General features: G+C 41.4%; 2 protein-coding genes across 2 annotated transcripts in view; one reads left to right on the forward strand and one right to left on the reverse strand.

Annotated features, from left to right (window-relative positions):
- The window catches only part of LOC307227784 (rho family-interacting cell polarization regulator 2-like), a 12,897-nt gene extending 5,231 nt beyond the window's left edge, over positions 1 to 7,666 (forward strand). The window contains exons 10-17 of the mRNA XM_079997221.1: positions 1 to 54; positions 359 to 507; positions 614 to 722; positions 4,499 to 5,146; positions 5,243 to 5,484; positions 5,669 to 5,774; positions 6,838 to 6,928; positions 7,020 to 7,666. The exon at positions 1 to 54 is cut by the window's left edge and continues 72 nt beyond it. Of these exons, the coding sequence (XP_079853347.1) occupies positions 1 to 54; positions 359 to 507; positions 614 to 722; positions 4,499 to 5,146; positions 5,243 to 5,484; positions 5,669 to 5,774; positions 6,838 to 6,928; positions 7,020 to 7,066 (1,446 nt within the window). The 3' untranslated portion in view covers positions 7,067 to 7,666. The remainder of the gene's footprint in view (positions 55 to 358; positions 508 to 613; positions 723 to 4,498; positions 5,147 to 5,242; positions 5,485 to 5,668; positions 5,775 to 6,837; positions 6,929 to 7,019) is intronic.
- Positions 7,667 to 10,521: 2,855 nt separating this feature from the next.
- Positions 10,522 to 22,070, reverse strand: vrk3 (VRK serine/threonine kinase 3). The gene is made up of 16 exons (XM_079998065.1): positions 21,910 to 22,070; positions 20,941 to 21,119; positions 20,663 to 20,779; positions 19,953 to 20,060; positions 19,542 to 19,706; positions 18,757 to 18,897; positions 17,290 to 17,336; positions 15,348 to 15,414; positions 14,864 to 14,948; positions 14,135 to 14,237; positions 13,908 to 14,000; positions 13,442 to 13,574; positions 11,853 to 11,970; positions 11,495 to 11,553; positions 11,271 to 11,407; positions 10,522 to 10,917 (listed from the first exon to the last, which is right to left on the reverse strand). The coding sequence occupies exons 2-15, from the start codon at positions 21,116 to 21,118 to the stop codon at positions 11,271 to 11,273; spliced, it is 1,551 nt and encodes a 516-aa protein (XP_079854191.1). The 5' UTR covers position 21,119; positions 21,910 to 22,070; the 3' UTR covers positions 10,522 to 10,917.
- Between the last annotated feature and the right edge of the window lie 682 nt (positions 22,071 to 22,752).

Genomic DNA, 22,752 nt, shown 5'->3' on the forward strand with positions numbered 1-22,752 from the left:
GACAGCGAGGACTACATCTTCCTGCCGCTCGTCACAGAGCTCCTGTCGATAAAAGTGAGGTGATCCCCGCCCGTACAACTGCGTTTTATCACGCCCACTCCTTATTCCATCCTTTCACAGACCACACCTTGCCATCCAAATTCCATGGCAGTTTTAAATGAATGCTAGAAATATAAGCTTTTCATATAATATTTCATATAAACAATGCCAGTCCAATAAAATGAACAAAAAACACAATTCAGTTGTTAATCACAACTATTTGTGACAACTTATCATCGTTTAAAATGTAATGACCGTGACATCCCTACTAACAAGCTCAACATCACTGATTACCTTTATTCCTATTTGGGTCCTCTAGGTGACGGAGCTGAAGAGCCTGGCCAATCACGTTGTGGTGGGAAGCGTGTCGTGCGAGATGCTCGACCTGTTCTGTCCACTGCCACAGACGCTGGCCGTGGACATCAACGACCTCGGAACGGTCAAACTAAACCTGGAGGTGACCTGGAGGTAATTCCCGATGTCACGTTCACCCACCCAAAGGATGTAACCTAAACAGTGACTACATTTTGGCTCTTAACTCCGTGTCTGTGCGTCCTCTGTTGCCGCTTCGCAGCCCGTTCGATAAGGACGACCAGGCCTCGTCCACCAGCACCGTGTCCAAGCGGCTCCTGTCCAACCAGAGTCCTCCGGACACGCCCTCCATGCGGGAACAGGTCTTCTATGTGAGTCATATGGAGCAGAACATCCAATCTCAGACATTTTCCTGTCTCTTGTCAACACTGCAGGCTGGGGATCTGCTTTTTAGGAAACTATTTTCTGTCAGCTACAATGGCAGATTGTGTTCTTTTGTGCCACATGCAGGCAGGTGCACTCATACACAGTATGGTACTGTGACTGCAGATAAGAATATTTAAACTTGTACTGTATATACCTTCTTTTTCAGTTGTAGTATATGGGAAATTTGGCTGACATTCATTTAATAGATTTCACACCAGACTTGGGTTGGATATGGTTGTTTTTCCTCTGAAGTCTCTTCTTCCTTTGTCCTTCTTGCACTCATTTCACTGGCTTGTTCTGTTTCAGCTGCTCCCCTGTTGCTTTCTCTGTCGTGCTAGCAGTGATTTGTGTGCAGATATCGGAAGAGGAGCATGTAGGATGTGTGGGTGTAGGACAGGAGCGCAGAGCGAGGGAGAGGCGCACGTAGCCAACGGTGGTAGTGGGTTATGCGAGAACAGCAGTATGTATGAGCATAGCTGTGGCCCCTGTAGCTGTCTGATCGTGGTTGAGTAGTGTTCCCGATTTGTCCCTCTTCCTCCACCGCCCGAAGAGCACGCGACACAGCCGCTCTCTAGCGGAGGCATTCCACGAGGTCATGGCGTGCAAGAGGACGTCAGTGTTGCACTGCAGCCTCTTCAACACGACGTCCCGACTCGCCCGGTTACAAGTGGTGTGTTGGCACGTACCTCTACATAGACAAGTGTGAGCTCGTGATTTGGAGAAGACTATCGTAGAAAATTGTAGTTGTGGTGTCTCAGTTCAACAATGATTATTAACTTTGATCGCTTATACGTCAACTGTGCTGAGGTTTGTATAAGTGTCATGATTTGTTGATCTACGATCCTCCAAATGAGTAGTTCCAGTTTGGGGATGCTGAAAGTAAAAGCCTGATCAGTAGTTTTTTGTGTTTTTAATCATGAGTCCAGTGCCCATATTTATCAAGCGTCTGAGAATCACTCGTAGGAATTGTGAAACTTTGACAAAGAGTTAAAATATTCCTACCTTGAAGTAACTCACTTCAAGAAAAGCAAATTACGAAGCTTCCTACACTCACTTTCAGCAAAGAGTAGATCTTTTTTCAGAATGAATAACGTTGCTGTTTTATGACTGAGCCACAAATTGCTCTGGTGGGCAATAAGATTACACGTACAACTCCAGGAAAACCAGCGATTTGCGTAAATGTATTTTGTTTTTTGCTATTACACTGAGTTTTGGGGAGATTAATGAATCTACGTATTAGCACTGGCACTATAACAACAATCAAAGTTTGATTATTGTACAAATTGTCAATATGGGATCTTGTAGATGGTGTAATTGCTTCCGCTACGAGATCGGTCACAAAAGGTCACAAAAAAGATCCAATCTCTTTCCAAATGATGTTTTTTAATGAGCTGATTGTTGTCAAGCGTTCCCAATAGTCGTGGACTGCTCTGACAAAATAAAACAATTTAATAATAATAACAAATGAGACACAAAATTGCTGAACTTAAATGAACATTTATTTTACACTGATGTTAACTAAGTTATTGTCTGCATTGTCTCTGCAGTGCACTCATTTTGAATAAAAATTGTATCAACTAAAGCAGGTCCACAGGTAATCAAAAAAGTATGAATGAAAAATAAATAATAATAATAATAATAATAAACGGCATCATATTAAAGTCTGGTCGTGAAATAGAGACTTTCCCCCTTACAGAAGTGTAGGATTTATTATTTACAAGTAAAGTATTTCCATAAAAACATCCAGTTTTCACTAAATTAATCCCATAGCAACAAGTTAGGAAACACGCAAAAATAAACAGATCTAAAATAAAAACACAGGAAAACCGCCATGGGAAAGCTCGCACGGCGCAGCGCTGTCTGAAAACACTCCACTCCAATACTCTGAGTTAGGTTTACGTTTTGCCTCAAATGCAAAGTATTTCCAAACAGCACTCCTGCTGTCTTCTTCCCAAACCGGTCATGGAGGCTCTGCACTTAACATCTTTAATGAGCTAACGCCATAACAAACCGGAGCCAATAAGAGGAGTGAAGACAGCGAGCGAGTGAGAGGGGGCGGGGCTATGTGGGCGCTGCAGCAGTGTGTCACTGAGAAGAGAGAGCGAGGAAGCAAAGCTGCTACCGGTATATCCATAGTGCGTAAAATTTGTATTAAAACACTTTCAAATATTCAGAATCTATATTAGCGGTATCACAATCCTCCAAATTCAATTCGACTTTAGATTTTAAGGCTTCAATTTGATTTTCGATTTAAACATATGTATTTAATTTTACATCACTTTCAATGCACCACTGGGTTTTGTAAGACCCTCTGAATTTTCAAGCGAAGCGAAGCTCCTGCAAAGCGAAGCTCCTGCAGCGCACACCGCAGGTCCGTGGTGGCAGTGCAGGTTCACCTGCGCTCCACCTGCAGACACTCACACACTCGCTCCCTCTCCTATTTGGAAAACAATACCGTTTTGGGTTTTTTTAGAACTTTTTGAAAAGGCCAAAAGATTTTTGATTTTACTGTTGACACAGAACACTGAGACCGTCTGTCATTTAGTCAGCCCATTTTAATATCCCTAGTTTATAAATGTTTTTGAATAGCATGAATGGATTGTAAAACCCCAAAAAAAGACTATTTGTAAAAAAAATTGTGAGGGACAGTGCCTCCCTCGAGATCTGCTGGCCGGAGGCGGTGCAGTGTGCATTGAGGGATGCGGCGAAGCGGACCCCTCCGCGGAGCCGACCGCAGCTCGTCCAACTTCAAGTCTGTTCGGAGCCGGGAGAGCCGCGGTCGACCCCGCCGAGGGGCCCGCACCCCCCCGCGCACACTGCATTTGTTTATCTTGACCGCCCCAATTTGGCCACGATATCGGACAATATTACACACAAAAAATTCAGAGAGAATCGCGAACCTGCTTGTGATTTCGAAGTTCGAAATCGAATGCTCATTTAGATCGATTTTGAATGGGAATCGTGCAATGCCTAAAATGTATAGAAAAATTGATAATTTAAACACAAATCTGCCGACATTTTTTTATGTTTATCGACCTCATGAGGGCAGGCATCGGCCGATGCCAATTATCTCAAAATGGCCAAATATCGGCCCAGTTAATCGGCAGATCTATTTATCGCTCGACCACTAGTTTCCAACACATCTCTCCTCCTTAAAAATGTACGTGCCTCAAGGCCATCGGCTGGGAACTCTGGAGTTCTCCTAAATCCTGGTGGAGATGGGAGAAGCTTCCCAAGTTCAGAACATGAAAAAAAAAAAGAAAAGTACACTGTACCATTGAATTTGCTGAGAATTTGTGGACGGTTAGGATGGATTTCCTAATCTGAGACGCTTGGTAAAATACTGGCCCAGACTGCAAAATGACTTTTCACTCACTCATTTATCGGTTGTGTCACTATTGTTGTGGAAGAGTAAATTCTGCATCATGACCTGAAGTGCAAGTGTACCCTGAGTGGAGCAGCAGAGAGGAGCTCCATCTTCCTCCTTCCTCCTAAATTGTATCTCACAATTATGCTGAAGAATATTTTGCATCGGTGTCTAGTTTCCTGGGTATAATTTGATAACACGTACATGTAAACTATAATAACTTACTATGTTAGAGATGTAATCCAATAACGTCATTCTAATCTCATTAAACCCTCTTTTTTTTTTTTTATTCCTTTGCCTCTCCTTGACCTCGCTTTCCTCCAAATCCCGTTCTGCCCCTCGTTTCCACCCAAGTCCCTCCTGAAGAGACAGGGAGAGTTGGAGAACGGAACTGTCTGGTCAAACTCCTCCGAGTCGTCCGACGACTCCTCCAGTCCTGCCATGGGGCACCACACTCAGCGCCTGGCAGCCTCTCACACGCTGCAAACCACTCCCACAACCCAGCTGTCATTCGCCCCCCGCCAGTCCAGCGCCTCCACGCCCTCGCTCTCGTCCAATCAGGAGGAGGATGAGTCCGAAGCGGCGGAGGGTTTCCCTCAGACGGACTCCGGGAATTATACGGCGCCAAACGGCCATCCCCAGAGCTCCGGCTCGGAAGCTACTGGAGACTGTGTGACCGACGCCCCCTCCGCCAAGTCGTCCGACCTTTCTGAAAGCTCCGAGCGCCTCAGCGGGTCCTACTCTGAGGTTTTCCCCCGCGACGCCGCGTTATTGGAGGAGGAGCTGGACGCCTCGGATCCCGGCGAATGCAGTGTCCTCCAAGGCCGCATTTCAGCCGCGGAGGGAGACAAAAGTGCAACCCAGGAATCGCCACTACAGGTTAAAATCTCTGAAGGGGGAGTTGAGGACAGCAGCACAAAATCAGGAACCCCAGCGGGCGTAACGGCAGAAGGTCCTCCGGAAAAAGAAAATCAGGGATTAAAACAGGAGGATGCACTAATGGTGAGAATTTCTGTGGGTTATTTCTTTGTTTTGGCTTTTGCTGTGGTGTACAATACTATGTTTTGTGAGTCCTTGAACCCCAGCGTCTCTCCGCAGGTCCGCTGTCACAGCTCTTCCAGTTTCACCCTGGAAGTGGAAACGGCTCTCGAAAGTTTCGACTTTCTCAACTGCTCTGACCTGGATGAAGACGAGGAAGAGGAGGAGCTCAGGGACGACGAGGCAGCAGAGGAACCAGAGGAGAACAGCCAGGGTGACCAGGACCATCATCAAAGGGAGGAAAAGGATATCGAGGAGGAGGAGGCACAGGAAAAGGGTGGAGAAAAGATATACACTGGGAGGTCAGTGTGGTGTTAGTAGTTAACCCTACATCATTCATGGAGTAAATTTCTGTATACAAAGTAACAGGAGATATGTAAACTTTCGGCGTCGGATTTTCCTAGGCCTCTTCTCATTGAAATGTAATCAAAACACGGTAAGGAAGCGGTAACAGCTTGAATTCATTCATCCATTGTTCTTTGGCAGTGATGATGATCGTGATGATGATGAGGAGAGGGTGGATTTGGAGATCCTGATGGAGGCCCCGGAAGGCTTCCGGAATTCAGATGAAGACTGTTACTCCCACTCGCAGGTAACGAGGATGAAAACATTTTCCTTTCCTTTGTTTCTCTCTCTTAGGAGGAAGGTTTCTTAGCAACAGGTTTATTATGAGCTCTGCGGCGGTACTCCACATGCAGCGGATCCGGCAACATGTCCCCAAACCGCTGCACAAGCTCAGGGCTTCCTGCTCTGCAACCTAGCGAAGTTCTCGATGTGGTCTGATGGTTTATTTTCTTTTTAATGTCAGTCACGACTTTCAATACTAAATACAATTAAATAGTTAATTGAAGTCCAGTCGGAGACTAGAGTCCATCAAAATGCAGAACTCAAGACTGAGTCCAGACTTGAGCGCCACAACCATTTTATTCAGAAATGCCTCAAGCTTTTAAATTGAACCATCTTCCAATCCAATTTAATCGAACAATAAAGGTGGGAGTCCCTGTCTGTCTATGTCCTCCGATTATCTGGACAACCATTCATGCCATCGACTTCACACTTGGAGGGTGTGTTTCTGAAACGCGAGGACATGCAGTGTCGAATTTGGTGCAATCTGGACACATGTAATATTAATAAACTTTCAATAAACAGCGGGAGGCGGGGCATCAGGGCTCTGCGACTGAATCACAGAGACTCTTGAAGGGCTACGCTAAGGACTGAGTCGTTGACATTTTGTTAAACTGTGCCATTCACATGTCTCAGATCAGTTTGGAATGGGTATGCACCAGTAACGTAAAAGGAAGGAATTGTCTTGTCTGTATGATGTATTATCTCCACAACTGTTCATCCGATGTACTTCACACTTGGCGGGTGTATTGCTGGGAACACCGGGACGTGCAGTGTGGAATTTGGTGCAATGTGGGCATGCAAAACGTGTAATATTAATGAACTTTCAATAAACAGCGAGACAGGTTCCATTAACACGTCTTAGAAAGTCTAACATTTTCAACAGGCACGAACTAGTGAGTATAATGTGGCTTTATGATGGAATTTCCCTTCTGTATGCAGCTAATAGACTTCCCTTTCCTGTGAAGCAGTGCCCTGGGTCAGGTTGTTTGTTTGAAAATGATTGTAACCATATCGATTTATTTGGAAAGGCGTCAAGCACGGAAAACCTGCAGGACATGTGTGACATGAATCAACTCGGGGATGCGGGGGAAAGTCAGCCGAGGGGAGATGACAAACGAGGTAAGATGTTCAGAAATAGCTTGGACTGAAACTTAAGTGTCTGTGCTGCAGTGAATGAAGGACTAAAAGTTGTTTTCATTTGTTCTTTCAGATGCCTCAGCATCCAACGATAAGGAGGATCCTTCTACTCCCAAGTAATTTGGCACGACGGTCACGTAATGTTGTTCCTCCAACCCAGATGTCCAGCAGCGCCGCTGGATCAAGGTCTTTGGGACGCTCTGGGTTACCGCTCCGACAAGCAATCTCTGCCATTGGGATGGAGGTTGTGCAGACAGAAATACTTTATATCGGCCTTGTTGTCATTAAGGACAGTTTTTTTTGGGGGGGGGGGGGGTTTGAACCCTGTCTGTGACTGAAAATGTTTGTACTCCCAAAGTCGCCTTTTTCTTGCCTTCACCCCCACCATGTTCTAATGTCGCCTGGGTTGACTGCTAAATTTTACAACTGTTACATTTGTGTGGTAGGTGTCGCCTGGGACAGTTCAGTCACTATGTAAGGACGTGAACGACTTCCGGAGCTAGAAAGTAAGAGGACCAATGCTGTGATTGTTGTTTAAATGATCCCTCTTTTTTTTTAATGGCGGGAGGCCCAAACTGATTTCAGATACAGAAAGTAACTTGAAATAGCACCCTATCTCTCTGCTACTTATTGTCCCAACTTTGTGTCGCTGTCGATCATTCTAATGGCCATGGACATTACAACTTCGACATCATTCATAGACTAAGTATCACAATTGAATCCCTTAGATTGGGGGGGGGGGGGGGGGGGCAGTGGTTCCATATTTGGTGTGTAACCTTCACATGGTGAAGCGCATCCTGGCAAAAGTTTTTTTTGTTTTTTTTTTAATATATATATTTAAAATGTTAGTTAAATAATAACATGCCAATACATTTCTAACCACTAGTAAGTCTATTAAATAAAACCTAAATCCACCACTTGATCACCTTAGGCAACAATCCCTTGGATCGAAGCGTACGACCAAAATCAAGTCCACACACCTTTATTGCTGCGACACTGATGGCGTTGAAATGGCCTCGGACATTAACACACAGCCTGGAGCTGAGACTGACCTTAAAGATATGTTTGATGGAGCTTTATATCCAAATAGACTGTAGTGCTGTGGTAATGCAATCAGTTCCGAACAGCAGATATCTTGAAACCAAGGAAATCCTATTTGTTCTGGGAAGTGGAGAGAGTATAGAATATTCACCATGAGTCGCCATCGGATGGATCCACCCAGGAGCAAAGAAATATTTCACAGCTGAAATTCAGTGGTACTTCATTAAAAGCCCCAACTGGGGTTGTATTGCATATATACAAATAAACATATATATGATTTTTAAGGATAGGACGTGCTGTTACGCTCTGCTGAGAATCATCAAATCCACTAGTACTGTTGAAAGATTTTCCTTGTGCAACATTTACAATTATAACTACAGTAGTTTTATCTTTTAGAATATGTATGTACCTGCATGTTCAGCTGTCTTATGTGACACACGTGTGTAAAGAGCTCAGTTTATCCATGTAAGAGCATAGAAAGTCTTCAATTTTTTGAAGTACAGCCAATCTGTGGTGGTGTGAAAGGGATGCCTCATGAGGGTGATACAGTATGCTCCCTTTCAGCATTAAGCCTTAAATTGATCTTTGTATTCTCCATCAAGAAAGTGCCTCGAGTGACTGAAACCCAAGATTGTAAATGGTTAATAATGCCACAAATGACGGAGGTAGTGAGCAAAGATTAGTGTTTATTTTCTGAATTAACTTGTGCACATGAGAATTATTTACAGTTTCTTATAAAATAATTGTATATGTTATGAAATGTCAAAAGTTATGTTTATGTTACAAAGTGTTAAATAAATATAAAGTTTTCTTTAAGAGATTGAGGGTGTGTAATTTTGTGTACTTGGTTGTCAGTCATCGGTGAAAATACCAACCGCAGAAACCATCCTGAGGGGAACGAGTGAAAAACGATTTGTGTAATTGTGTAGTAGTACATACGGTGCTTTATCACTGAAAGAGGCAGCAGCGTGATGGGGCCAAGATGTTTTTCTCATATCTACATAATGTACACAACTGGTCTTTCCATCTTGCATAGTTCGGAAATTGTCAGGGGCCTCGTGAATTTGTATTTTTTTTTTGTAGCTGTAGCTTGTAGCTTTTTTCTATCAGCCTTGTGCATCACTCACATCCATTAAGTATCCCAATAATTAAAAAAAAAAAAGCCCGTAGAGAACATAGCGAGTGGACACGTACATGGTGGGCGGTGGAGAAGACGCTTGTAATGTTGGGACGTAACTGATGAAAAGTTTGGCTCTATTTCAGAGAATCGGCTCTTTATGTGAATGGAACTCCCACAGGCTGCAGGGCTTGCGACACTTGCGACTTTTTTATTTTAGTTCATTCCTTCACAGCAGACCAATGTATGTACGTCATCTGATTTCATTACATGAGATGAATCAACCAGGTGAATAAGCACCTGAATAAGTGCCGTGTAACAAACGTGTTACACGGCACTACAAGTACAGTACAAAACCTAGTCTGATGAATTATATGATCATACTGTTGAATATGGGGGATTTTATGTATTGATATTGTAATAGGTATTGTATAAAATTACCAATAATTACTGTGATAAAATATATTCCTCCATATCTAGTCCTAAAACAGACATCGAACACAATACTCAAAACAGGTGTAACCTGTGTGGCGTAACCCTATGTTCCTCCCAGAGAGGCTCTCGCCTTCACATGTGAATGAGCATTTGCTTGGGAGCCTTTGATTCTGCAGCTCTGGGGAATGGTCAGGATGTTGGTAAAGAGCCTTTGTACCCTGTCCGGGTCCTTACGTCCTATATTGAGACGACTGGAGGGTTTTGGCAACGCGATACACTGTGTGTTACGCAGGAAGCGAGAAGAGCATGCCTTTGACCAAGCAGAGACTTTCTAACCGGATTGTAGAGGGACGAGGAATTAAATAGAACCGGGTGTCATGACATTTCACTGCATATATGTATGAACGTATGTATATGTATGTGACAAATAATCTCTTGAACTTGAACTTGAACGAGGTATTAAATAGAACCATAGTTCTGAATGAAACAGAGGTTCTATGAATTCCGGATAACCTGCCAGAATTTTTTCAGCCAATCAGAATCTTGGCAGAAGAAGCTGAGGGCCATTCCCTGGCTGCACTTGTGCTTTTCCGGAATTCATAGAACCTCTCTTACACTCGTAACTCGGGTTTAACAGTATCCCAAAACAATTCACAGCAATTTAATCATACTTTCAATATGCAAATTCTAACATACATCTAACAACATTTTGGATCTATAATTATATTGTTTAAAATAAAACCAATAACATACTGCTGAAAACAGTATTGCAAAAATGAAGATACTAAGGTGGACTTAGTATGGCATGGCGTTCAGGTACCAGTGTACCTGAAAATAAGGAATACTGCACCAAGCCCCTGATGTGGTTTGTCTATAGTACGTTTTACAACCAAAACAATAGGATAAGGTTAACACAGTCAATCAGTTGAAAAAATAATCAAATAAGCAATCTATAAAATATCATTCAAAAAACAAAATATCATCAACTCATGAATTCCTTATTTTAATAGTGCCAGTGAAAACACCCAAAAAAGGGTCTTAAAAATTACAAACATGTCAAAGTCACATTGGCCCTAACAAATTCAGTGAACTATTGGGAACAGTGAGAACACACCCTCTGTGATAATGTGAGACCAGCTTAAGAAATATTGGAGTGGGAATCAACAGTGACAGCGGCGTTGCTAAAACACATTGAACCAGAACAGTCAACCTGATATAATCAGTCGATTGCAATCACGCCGGTTTCAACGAAATAAAATACAAAGATACAAAAATCTGTCACCCCCCCTTTAACATTTGTTAACATTCAAGTTAAAAATCCATCTTTATCTTCATCCTCTTCTTGTGTCATCCCTCCAAAAATAGTAAAAGTGTCAAACTGTAAATAAAAAAATATACACAAAACATAATTCTTATGAGAAATATATCTACATGTACACTTTATTGATAGCATAATAATAATAATAATACAAAAATGTGACCTTGTCCAAAAACGGCAACAACTTTATAACCATTTGACCTAATGTACCATCAAATATAATACGATTATATATGACAATCTGCACATTAACACTCAATGTACATTCAAATCACAACCGTACTAGGTTTCCTTTTTCCTTAAATGTACATGTGGTATATGACAGTGATAGCCTTTTTTTTTTTTAAATTTATTTCTGAAATCATCCCTATCTCGTTGTGTTTACCCTGTGGATAGTGGTTGTAGTGACTCACCTAGAAGCTGAGCGGTTGCTCCAGTGAGCCCCCTAACTGCAGCAAGGCCTTCCGGAGCCCCGCCTTCAGCGCCGAATAGTCAGGCGTGTCGGAGTACTGCAGAGCCATCACCATGGTCAGGTACTGTTGCATCGCACCTGCTCCAACACACAATATATGAACACGTGTTATGTGCTGAGATGTTCATTTCACGTTTAAAGGATTACATGAGAAGTGTAACTCGCCTGAAACTTTCTTCGTCCCGAAGCAGTTGCTCAACAGTGCAGGGACATTCTCATTGAACCTGGGATAAAATTTAAAAAACATTTAAATATTTCATTCATTATTTCTATGTATTTAAACTTAAATACTCGCCCGTATTTTAATTTTGAATAAGGAATTTTTAAAGCACCGAGTTCAGAGTAAATAGCTTGAGGAACATTTTTCTTGTGGGGGGGGGGAAATGTCTTATCAGTCTTAATATCAAATTTCGCACTCATGTCCAAAAACGTTGCTCTCATTGTGGTCGTCTGAAACAGTTGGATAATACGTTTTAATATGCAATGGTGATTTTGAATGGAAGAGGGTTGCAAGTCCTCTCACTTCTGCTTCTCTGTGGCAATGTGTTGTGGCTCGGTGAGGCTGGTCCAGGGCAGCATCCCTGTGTGCCAGCGGAGCATGCAGTAGCCCAGAGACTGTAGGTCACTGCGTCGAGACGGCCCTGAAACCAAGAAAAGAAAAGAGGATCACATGTGAAACCATGGACAATAAATAAATAAATCGCAGGGATGCCATATTGCACATTCATACTCTAGAACATCTAAATCCTGGACACCTTAACTGTATCTCCTCAGGTTGTTTTAGGTAATGTCCTTCTAAAGGCAAATGTTTAACACAGGTGTTAAAAGAGCATTACATGAAGGGATTCGCAGGACGCCCGAGGGGCATCAACAAAGTGTGTGTGCATTCAAAGTGTGTACATATACATGACATAAGCAGACATCACCAGCGCTGAATCTCTCCAAGGATAAAAAGGGATGAAAGCTGGTGTGGCCAGCTTGATTATTAAATTAATTTTTCTTGTTAGATTTTTTCCGATTATGTATTTCTACCTTTATAAGCTTATTCTTAGACTTTTTGAATTTATTTAATTCTATTAATTATTATAATTTGTAAATGCATTGTGACACTTGCTTTCGTTTTGATGCTATTTGATGGCCTTTCAATGTAAAGCACTTTTGAGTTATGCATGAAATGTGTTATTGCGCTGCGTTTTTTAATCTTGGCGTTTTTTCGGGCTAAAAGTATCTGACACGACAACAGCAGTACCCACAGACATGGTTGAGGTCTTGTTAGAACCGGGACGTTCAGACGTCTAGTTGTTCGAGTTTGATCAATGGTGATCTACATTTGGAGCAGAAGTGAGTGAAAAACTGTCCCCCTGGGTTGCTTTGTGACATCATCGTCACAAATCATAATACATACCTAACATGACTAAACTGGACCATGTGTAATGCTCCTGTAGCTATATTTATTGTTATTATGTCTGGTAGGATGTGAAAAAAAACAATTGCTCCTTGATTTACTTTTCATGATTAAAAACTGTAGTTTTTTTCCTTACTTGGTAAAAAGTGTTTTAGATTTTCACATGTCAATAACAAGTACCTACACTCAGCGCATTTGAATGAATACAACGGTTGAAACCAGCTCTTTGCTTAACTGCTGTTCCTACTGTGACATTCTACCGTCACATTGAATTGCATGCTGGGACTCTAATGTGCCACATGATTCCCTGCTGGTCTCTCAGCAAATCAGATTGTCCTCAGCGTTTTGAGCCCGTTGCATTCCTTTTGTGTCATAGTAGCTACCCCGCCGTGAGCCAATCAGGATGCACTTTGTTGACGGTGCGCCAATAGGTGACCTCACACAAAACGGCTAAGCTAATGGCTAATGCGAATACATTCACGTCTCTAACTGAGCCAGTGGAATGCTTGGAAAAGCACTTGAAATAATGTCTATTTTCTTCTACATTTAAGTACAAAACTGTGGCAAATATTACTCTAACTCATGAGTTTGGGAAAAAAATAAAGGGTCACTGCAACACACCCAGCGGGTGCGTAAGGTTATTGAAATTGTACATTCACGTGACACAGGTATAGGCTAAATTCAACAGCTTCTTGACACCGACTGACCTGCTCCCTTGTGCGAGTCAACACTAATGAACTCTAAAGCACCATCGTGTGGCGTTCGGCTGTCTTCACGGTACTCCACGTGCTGCCCACCGGGACAGTACCGGAAAGCGTGGTGGTATCCCACAAGGTAGACCTACAGACAAGAAAGTGACAAAACCAGACAGATCATCATTAAACAGACAGATTTAAGTACAAAAAAATGTCACAGGTAAAAAGAAACTGAATTGTGAATCAGCAACAATATAGGTGTTGTGTTGGTATCAATTTATTCTTTTTATTTCATTCTTCCACGGCCTGATCCACTGTGTGTTGTGATTTTTAACCATTTTTTCTCCCCACTAACTTCAATGTTTTGAACTGCAGTTAACATTACCTCCATATTTACATAAAATATGATGTTTTAAATCAATTTTCCTGCACCTTGACGCAATATTTAACACTTGCAAACTCCATTATAATCACAGACCTGTGCTTGCTTTCCCATCTGGATGTAGATATTTTCAGCATGAATATCAGCGTGAACGTACTCTTTGGAGTGGATGAATTCCAGGACGTCTAACTTCGAGAGAAGGAAAGTTCCGGTCAGTAACGTTATTGCGATAATGAGCACACTGACTACTTTTATTTTTTACTGACTACTTAAGCGATTATTAGCTATTTTCATAATTTTGTGACAACGTGGAAAAAACTCACTATTCTACAGGCGAGCTGAAGAACCACCTTCTCAGACAGAGCCTTCCCTTCTTCCTCCATGACAGAAATGAGGGTTTTGCCCATGCTGGGAAAAATCAGGAACCTGTAGAAATAAGAGAATGGTTATTATAAGGTCTGTGGTATCCAATACCAAATAATTAATCTCTTCTGTATATTAAATTGCATTTAAAATAAAATTAAAAAAAAAATTTGGATAAGAGAGATGTCTTAATGTCTGAAGAAGAAGAAAGAACACTACTATTAATATTATCATTATTATGTCTTTCCAGAATAATTTGTTATTTCTGTTTGGTTAACGATTAGGTAAGTGCTGGAGGTAAGTTAAGGTAAGTTTCATTTAGGAGGATTTCAATATATATTTAATACAACACAGACAATTAATTCTATTATATCATTTAGAACCCAAAATCGCGATTGTGGCGCCGTCCCATGCGGCTGCCTGCACGAGCACCTAGTGTCAATTACGCAGTATTTAGTATTTTTAGAGCTTATTGTGCGTAATCATCAGGTGTCTTGACATTTCACTGCATATATGTAAGACCGTATGTATACGGATGTGACAAATAATCTCTTGAACTTGAAATAGGGATCAGTGCTTGAGTGAAATGTACCTACATTTTAAACAATACCTAGTCCGACAGCTGAAGCCTGCCACTAAAGCCTCTGTGGACATATGATGTGTAAAACATTAACAAGCTCGCCTCTCACCTGTAATCCTCTGCGTGGAGACCGAAACCAGCGCAGGATGGAACGCCAAGAAAATCCAACTTCATCTGCGTTATCCATTTGTCCACTAAAAAGAAAAAACATACCAATGGAAAAGCCGACCGCCTAATTGCAATTATTCAAGCTGATCACCATCATTTTACAAAAACTTTGAATCGATAATTACATTTTCGTCTAAGGTCGACGCTGAATTTAAAGTCAATGTGTGAAATGTTGCAACAAATAAGAATGTGAATTTGGCTTGTTTCCATCCATTGAATTGAGGCAAATTAAATGTCTCCCCAGAATACAGCTCTTCTTCATAAGGTAGACATATATCATTACACTTTTATAGACAGTTGACAAAAAAGTCATTTATCACAATTATTTGTATGCCTAGGACATTTTATTCAAAACTTTGGCCATAATCATATTTAAAAAGCCCCCCCCCCCCCCCCAAAAAAAACAGATCAAGAATAAGTCTGACCTGATGAAGGTTTAGAAGCTCGCTGTAAGAAGTTCTGCTCAGCGAAGATCTTCCCAACTTTAGCTCCCTTGTGCACGAGGAAAGGCAAGAACAAGACAAACCGAAATGAATGATTATCAACATTTGTCTACTCTAGGAAAATATTTATATATATACACCGACCAGCATCAACATTAAAACCACCACTAATAACCACTAAAATTGTGTAGCTCCCCCTCGTGCCGCCAAAACAGCTCCGACCGGTCCAGGCATGGACTCCACGAGACCTCTGAAGGTGTCCTGTGGTATCTGGCACCGAGACGTTAGCAGCAGATACTTTAAGTCCTGGAAGTTGTGAGGACCCCCACCAAAAACATGCACACATCATCATCTGACCAGCCATGGACATTCGTCACCAGGTCCCCGGGCGCGTCCACAAATGCTGCCCACTGCTCCTGGCTGCCCCCCCGGAGGAAGGACAAGCCAGGATGGGTTAAATGCAGAGGCCTCATTTCACCGGCCACCATCCAAAGCATGTGCATGTGTGTGTGCGTGTGCATGTGTTGTAGTGTGGTGTGTTGTGTGATAATTAAAGATTCTTCTTCTTCTTCTTCATCTTCATCTTCTTCTAATATATCCCACCCCTTGACAGGTGCCATTGGAACAAGATGAGAAATGTTATTCACTTCACCTGTCAGTGGTTTTAATGTTGTGGCTGATTGGTGTATATACACTCACTGAGCACTTCATTAAGAACACCTGTACACCTACTTATTCATGCAGTTATCTAATCAGCCAATGGTGTTGCAGCAGTGCAATGCATAAAATCATGCAGATACGGGTCAGCAGCTTTAGTTAATGTTCACATCAACCATCAGACTGGGGGAAAATGTGATCACAGTGTTTTTGACCGTGGCATGATTGTTGGTGCCAGACGGGCTGGTTTGAGTATTTCTGTAACTGCTGACCTCCTGAGATTTTCAGTGCACACAACAGTCTCTAGAATTTACTCAGAATGAAGATAAGGCTGCAGTGGGCACAGGCTCAACAAAACTGAACAGTTGGAAGACTGGAAAAACATAGCCTGGTAGGATAAATCTCGATTTCTGCTGAGGCACACAGATGGAAGGGTCAGAATTTGGCAGCAACAGCATGAATTCATGGACCCAACCTGCCTTGTGTCAAGTCCAGGCTGGTGGTGGTGTAATGGGAGTGGGGATTTTTTTTCGTGGCACACTTTGGGCCCGTTTATACGAATCAATCCGTGGCTTGAATGCCACAGCCTATTTGAGTATTGCTGTTGGCCATGTGCATCCCTTCATGGCCAGAATCTACCCGTCTTTTAACGGCTACTTCCAGCATGATAATGCACCGTGTCGCAAAGCAAAGCATGAACATGACAATGAGTTCAATGTTCTTCAGTGGCCTTCCCAGTCACCGGATCTTCGGGACTTCAGAACATCTTCGGGATGTGATAGAAGCGCAGCCTGAATGTGCAGCTGACAAATCTGCAGGAATCATGTCGACATGGACCAGAATCTCAAAGGAATGTTTCCAACATCTTGTGGAATCCATGCCAAGAAGAATTAAGGCTGTTTTGAGAGCAAAGGGAGGCCCTAACCAACATTAGTATAGTGTTCCTATTAAATTTCTCAGTGAGGGTATACGCTATACATATACTTTTTTTTTTTAACTACCGTCCAGCTACTGATCATTTCTCATAATTGCTTGCAATTTATTAAATGTATATAAATAACAAAATCTGAACTGAACACATAAAAATGATAGTGTTTTAAAGACTACGGATAAGTAAGCTGCAGCGTGAGCAAAGTCCTAGATATCCCATTTGATTGGATTCCAACTTGGATCATGCATCGTCACATGACTTTTTATTTGAATGGAGTTATAATGAAAATGTTAACAGTATGGTGACGTTTACAAAGAGGATCTCTGATAGACTTACCAGTTTAAGGATGTGTTTCGAGTCCGAGTTTGATTTGAAAGCTGACACTATTGCAAAACAAGACACAGTTAGAAGAAATAAGAAATAAGTCACTAGCAAAAATAAAAAATAAGTCACTAGCAACCACTGTGTTTTCATGGCATGCTATCTAATGTAGATGATGGCAACTTTGTATGCACTATAATACATTTGAAATCTCTTGCTGGAATATAATCTTTTGTTTACAGAGATTCTTGGTATAGAGTTTCTGTTAGAATTGGTGCCGGTCAACGTGTCCTGGAAGATTTCAATTTCCCGGACAAATGGGAGAGATTCCGGTCAAATATTATCTGTGTTTATTGAGCTTTAAAACAATTGATAAGCAGTCTTTATAGAGAATGACATCATCAAGGAATGTAGAAGTATAATATTTTTTATTGAATATTCAAAATAAGTCCCCTTCAGTTAACGCCTTTTAAAAAATTAATGAATATTACGAATATTACTAATTGAAATCAAATAATTTCCGTTCGTCAACAACAAGTAACAAGTGCAGCCGCTTCAATTAACATTTCACTAAAATACAATTTTGATCAAATCAAAAACAAAATAACTATGACAAGTAGGTCATAATTAAATAAATATAAATAATAAAGTTTGTGGTGTTTCCCGTCTTCATCAGGACGTCCCATCGACATATTTTACATAATGAATATTTACTGTTTGCTTTGTGTCAGAACTTAAATATCCCAAAAAAAACACCAAACTATGGATCTATGTGTCCCTGTTGTCACATTACATCATCTTTTTGCTTCTCTTCTGGACGCTGTGCTCTGTCTCCACTCAGTGTGTGTGTGTGTGTGTGTGTGTGTGTGTGTGTGTGTGTGTGTGTGTGTGTTACTGTGTTTACAAGCGCAACCTGTCCATGAGGGAGGGGGCGAGGCTTAGTTCTATATCGCCAAACGTGATTGGTCAGAGGTGAAGCTTTCAGATCAGCTTTAGACCGTCCAAATTGATTGGCTTCCCGTTGCAACTTGCCGAGCGTAGAAATGAACAGATCTGCAGACTTTATCAAAGTGATTCACCCAGCACTAATTCAAATTGTGCTTGAATGGAATTATTTTCACCGCACATAATGACCGGAGAAATTTAAATATGTGTGGACTTCAACAGATTTGTCCGGTCAAAAACCGGCAATTACCGGATAACGGAAACGCTGGTATAGACATATCTCCCAAATAATAATTATTCTGTAAAAGTATTTCCCATCTTATAGATTTGATCAGATAATATAAAATAAATTGTCTAATTGTACAACCTCATGAATCTCAATGAAGCCAACTCTATGTATAAAGCCAGCTTCTATAAATGTGCTGTAATTACCTTACCTTCTCTACAGTAATCTTATAGATTTTAAATATATTTATATGCAACCTACATTTCTTATTCTGTACATGTTCTGGATCTTTCTAAAGTGGTTGTTCTCACCTTCATAGATAAGATCTGTTGTGTTCTGACGGAGCAGTTTCCCCAGCATCCACTTCCTACCGGTTGTGTCTGTCACCACCTCTCCCTCCTCTATCGGTTTCACAGTGGAGACACGCTTTGCCTTTTTCGCCTTTCCTTTGACTGCACACACATTAGAAGAATGACCACCCACATGAGAGAAAAAAGTTAAATCACAAAGTCTGGCCTCGAAACAGCATCTCAGTGTCCAAGCAGGCATTCAAATGAACAGGTGCATTTACTCTATCATCCATCAACTTCAACTTAACCTAAATCATTAAGCAAATTGAAAAAAATATATTTTTTCTTTTTTTAATAAAAGGTACACATGCTTATGGGCGCTATCATTTGACGCTGTTATTATCACCCTCCGGTGGCGTTATCATCATGAAATTAAGACACTGCAATAATGTCTACACCGGTTTTGTATATTACATTAATGATGACATGAAGATTTGACATAAAATGTCTCACAATGTAGGGTCTGATGTATAAGAGGAAGCCAAAAACTTGAGCTTTGTTGTTATACTTTTCATTAACAGTTCAATGTAGTGAACAACAGTTTGACTTATGGAACTTTAAAACCAAAAACTATTATATTGTGTTAAATACACTATGATAATGATGTGATATTCATGATAATACATGTTTCCTTATGCCCTTGCTCTACTAATGGTATTACATTTCAAACTGTCAAGTAAGGAAGTAGAGAGAAAATAGGGTTTGTTGTCCTAGTGTCACATGCAGCATTATACATCCCATCTCACCCATTCGAGGAGACTTGGCAATAGGCGAGGAAGGAAGCGAGGAACCAGGTAGGCAATCTCCTGGTGGTTCCTCCTCCATTTTAGCTGCACCATCATTCAGCTTCACTACTTCTTCTTCCGGCTTCTCAAGACGCACACGCTTGGAAATCCGTGACTTTCTTTCAACTACACAATCACCCATTTGAGCCCCAAGTTATATAGAGAGAATATATACAGAGAAAAGTTCAAGTTCAAGTTCAAGTTCAAGAGATTATTTGTCACATACATATACATACGTTCATACATATATGCAGTGAAATGTCATGACACCCGGTGATTACGCACAAAAGATCGAATGACCAAGGATAAAGTGTAATATTATCATATTAATTGTACTATGTGGATGTTAATGAGGTGTTTTTTTCAATTCACCTGGAATGGGAGACTTTGGCGACACCTCTGGAGCTTGCTCCATCCCGACTTTCAGTTTGACGTCCATCTCTGGCTTGACGAGTGAAAGCTTGGATCCAACCCCATTACCTGGCAACCAGGCACAGATTTATGTTCACACGAATGCATCATATAAATATAAAGGCAGGAATGTCTGTCTGTCCTTCGATTATCATGTCCTCCGATTATCTCGACAACCGTTCATCCGATCTACTTCACACTTGGCCGGTGTATTGCTGGCTACCCAAGGACATGTGGTGTCAAATTTGGTGCAATTTGGACATGCGACACATGTAATAATAATAACCTTTGAATAAACAGTGAACAAGCAGGGGCCGGGGCTTCAGGGCTCCACAACTGAGTCACTAAGAGTGTCTTTCCCTGGTGTATGACTTTAACCGGCAGTTTCATATTCCATTGTGGACCACAGGACTGAATCGTTGATGTTTTGTCAAAACTGTGCAATTAAAATATCTTAGAAAGTCTTACATTTTGAACAGGCGTGCATTAGTATACATCAATTAATTGACAAAAATAATAAGCCCTTGTTGAAAATTGTCTAATAGCTCTGTCTAGCTCTACCCTACATGTATGGTATTTGATGCATGGTGTTGCGGATATTACATACAGTAGAAATATATCTATTCAAAATAAGAATCAAATGATTTTTTATCAAATTATATATTTCGGACCTTGGCTTGAAGTGGAATCTTCCGTTGGGGATTTTTCTCGCTGAAGGCGAAGGGCATTTCGAGTCCTTGCCAGAGGAGGACGAGGGGAAACCAAAGCCGAAGAGGAACCGTCCAAGTCTAATAAGATGAATATTATTACATTATAAATCATAAATAATAAAATTGACTACGACAAAACAACTAACCTATGTATGTCATTGCTGCTGCAACACTGGAATTTCCCTTTGGGGATTAATAAAGTACCCTTATCGTTATTTTTAATGGGCATAACCTCTTACTTTCATTGCCACCACTTTTATGTGACGCCGTTTTCTTTGGTTTTTCCGCTGTGTCTGCAGCCGTGCCGGCTTGTTCCAAAGTCTCATCGAGAGCAGGCAGCTTCTCCCCGCACGAAGGACAGAACCGGAAATCCGGTTGCAACTTCGTCCCACATTGGGTACAGAAATGAAAAGGCATCCTGCAAATATTGTGCATGGAGATTATATTGACATAATTAGATTGATCAGATTGACATCTACTAAGTGACAAACAATTTTACACTGTAGGCCTTGGTCTTGAAAATGAGGATTTCATTTTCTGTGCCATAAAAAAGGCCTTCATTGGCGCACATTGTGTTGGTGCATTATCCATGTTGTCATGTAATAATAATAATAATAATCATATAGAATCTGCATAGTGAATATCTACACAATATTAATATCATATTTCCTTACAAATATAAACAATGTTCTCAATGAACTTTTTGGCAATGTGGAACTCATCATTACTGACTATGCGATTTTAGGTTCAATGGTTTTGGGTTTTTTTCTTGTTGGCTTTCAATTCTTAGGGTTTTTTGTTTATTGCTCTGTCGCTCTATTTTATATAAGTAATTACTAATATAGATAATTTAATATAACACATATAATTTCACTAATTAAACTATGCATAGCTTTGTCTGGGGGGGGGGGGGGGGGGGGGGGATAAACAAAGCAAAGAGAGAAAGACGTACAACCATAATTGAAGCCATTCTGACATGTTTGTGTTCCTGTATTATACTACGTTGTCGACCACTTGTGTCTTACACCCAAACACACCGCAGAAGACTTACAACAGCTTAACGGGCGACATGACATTGACATGACACATGACATTATATAAGGCTGATTTTTTTTCCCCCGGTATAACGTTTGCTGGTAATATTTGGTTAGCTAAAGTGGCTAAAATTGAGGGAGATAACATTCGGATATTTCGGGAAAATGACCAACCTGATCGTTCTGTGTTTCTAAACCGACAGTGTGAGCAATTTGGTGGACCGGTCTGCGGCTTAACAGCACCGACCTCACTCGTCCCTGTTACGCATAAAAACGGAATAAAAAAAGTGCAACAACAAATGAACAAGCAGGCTCTGCGTGTGCTCGACCCTGTGTCTTTTTCGCCTTTGAACGGCACCGTTCGCGGCGGAGGTGCTGCCCCCACAGGAGGCAACCTTGAACTGCACCCGACTTAAGCACCATCACCTTTTTAATGTTTTCGTTATTGGAGTTGATGGGGAAAGTGGCCAGCGGTGGAAGGCATCGAAGTGCAATTTCCTTGTGATTGCTGTACTTAAGTACATGTTTTCGCGTGTATAGCGTTACTTAAGTGCGTTCAGTTAAAGGGGAGCTGTTGTTCCAAACTCAACTTTTTTCAGCGTCCGCACGTGGGCCTCTGATGGGTCTACTAACACACAAGGCGTGAAATAAGACGACCCGGTCAGTTTGTTGTGAGCCGTCTTGTTTCAGAAAACATACGGTGAAATAGGCCGTTCAGGTGCGAAGCCGGTTTCCCACGTCAAGTGGGGCTTCGGTGGAATTAGAACCGCCCTCCCATCGGGGCTAAGAGCTAAGCACGGGAAGTTGCTCTGTTGTTGGCTCGTAGACCAGCACAAATCTTTCTGAAGAAAGAGGAATAAATACCAACCGTCCATAACACAACTGCAGAACATGGGACTGCAAGTATTTGCTGTGTGTTTCTTTCTGTGTGTGTGTGTGTGTGTGTGTGTGTGTGTGTGTGTGTGTGTGTGTGTGTGTGTGTGTGTGTGTGTGTGTGTGTGTGTGTGTGTGTGTGTG

Source organism: Zeus faber (assembly GCF_960531495.2).
Source record: "Zeus faber genome assembly, chromosome: 3".
Classification (NCBI taxonomy): domain Eukaryota; kingdom Metazoa; phylum Chordata; class Actinopteri; order Zeiformes; family Zeidae; genus Zeus; species Zeus faber.

What these genes read in the sequence shown, in the direction of transcription:
- vrk3 (XM_079998065.1), bottom strand. Translation starts at nt 21,118, where the DNA reads ATGCCTTTTCATTTCTGTACCCAATGTGGGACGAAGTTGCAACCGGAT. An exon ending in CTCCACGCAGAGGATTACAG is followed by an intron (nt 14,238 to 14,863) that starts GTGAGAGGCGAG and finishes TTATTTCTACAG; the next exon opens with GTTCCTGATTTTTCCCAGCA. An exon ending in TTCAGCTCGCCTGTAGAATA is followed by an intron (nt 14,001 to 14,134) that starts GTGAGTTTTTTC and finishes CTTCTCTCGAAG; the next exon opens with TTAGACGTCCTGGAATTCAT.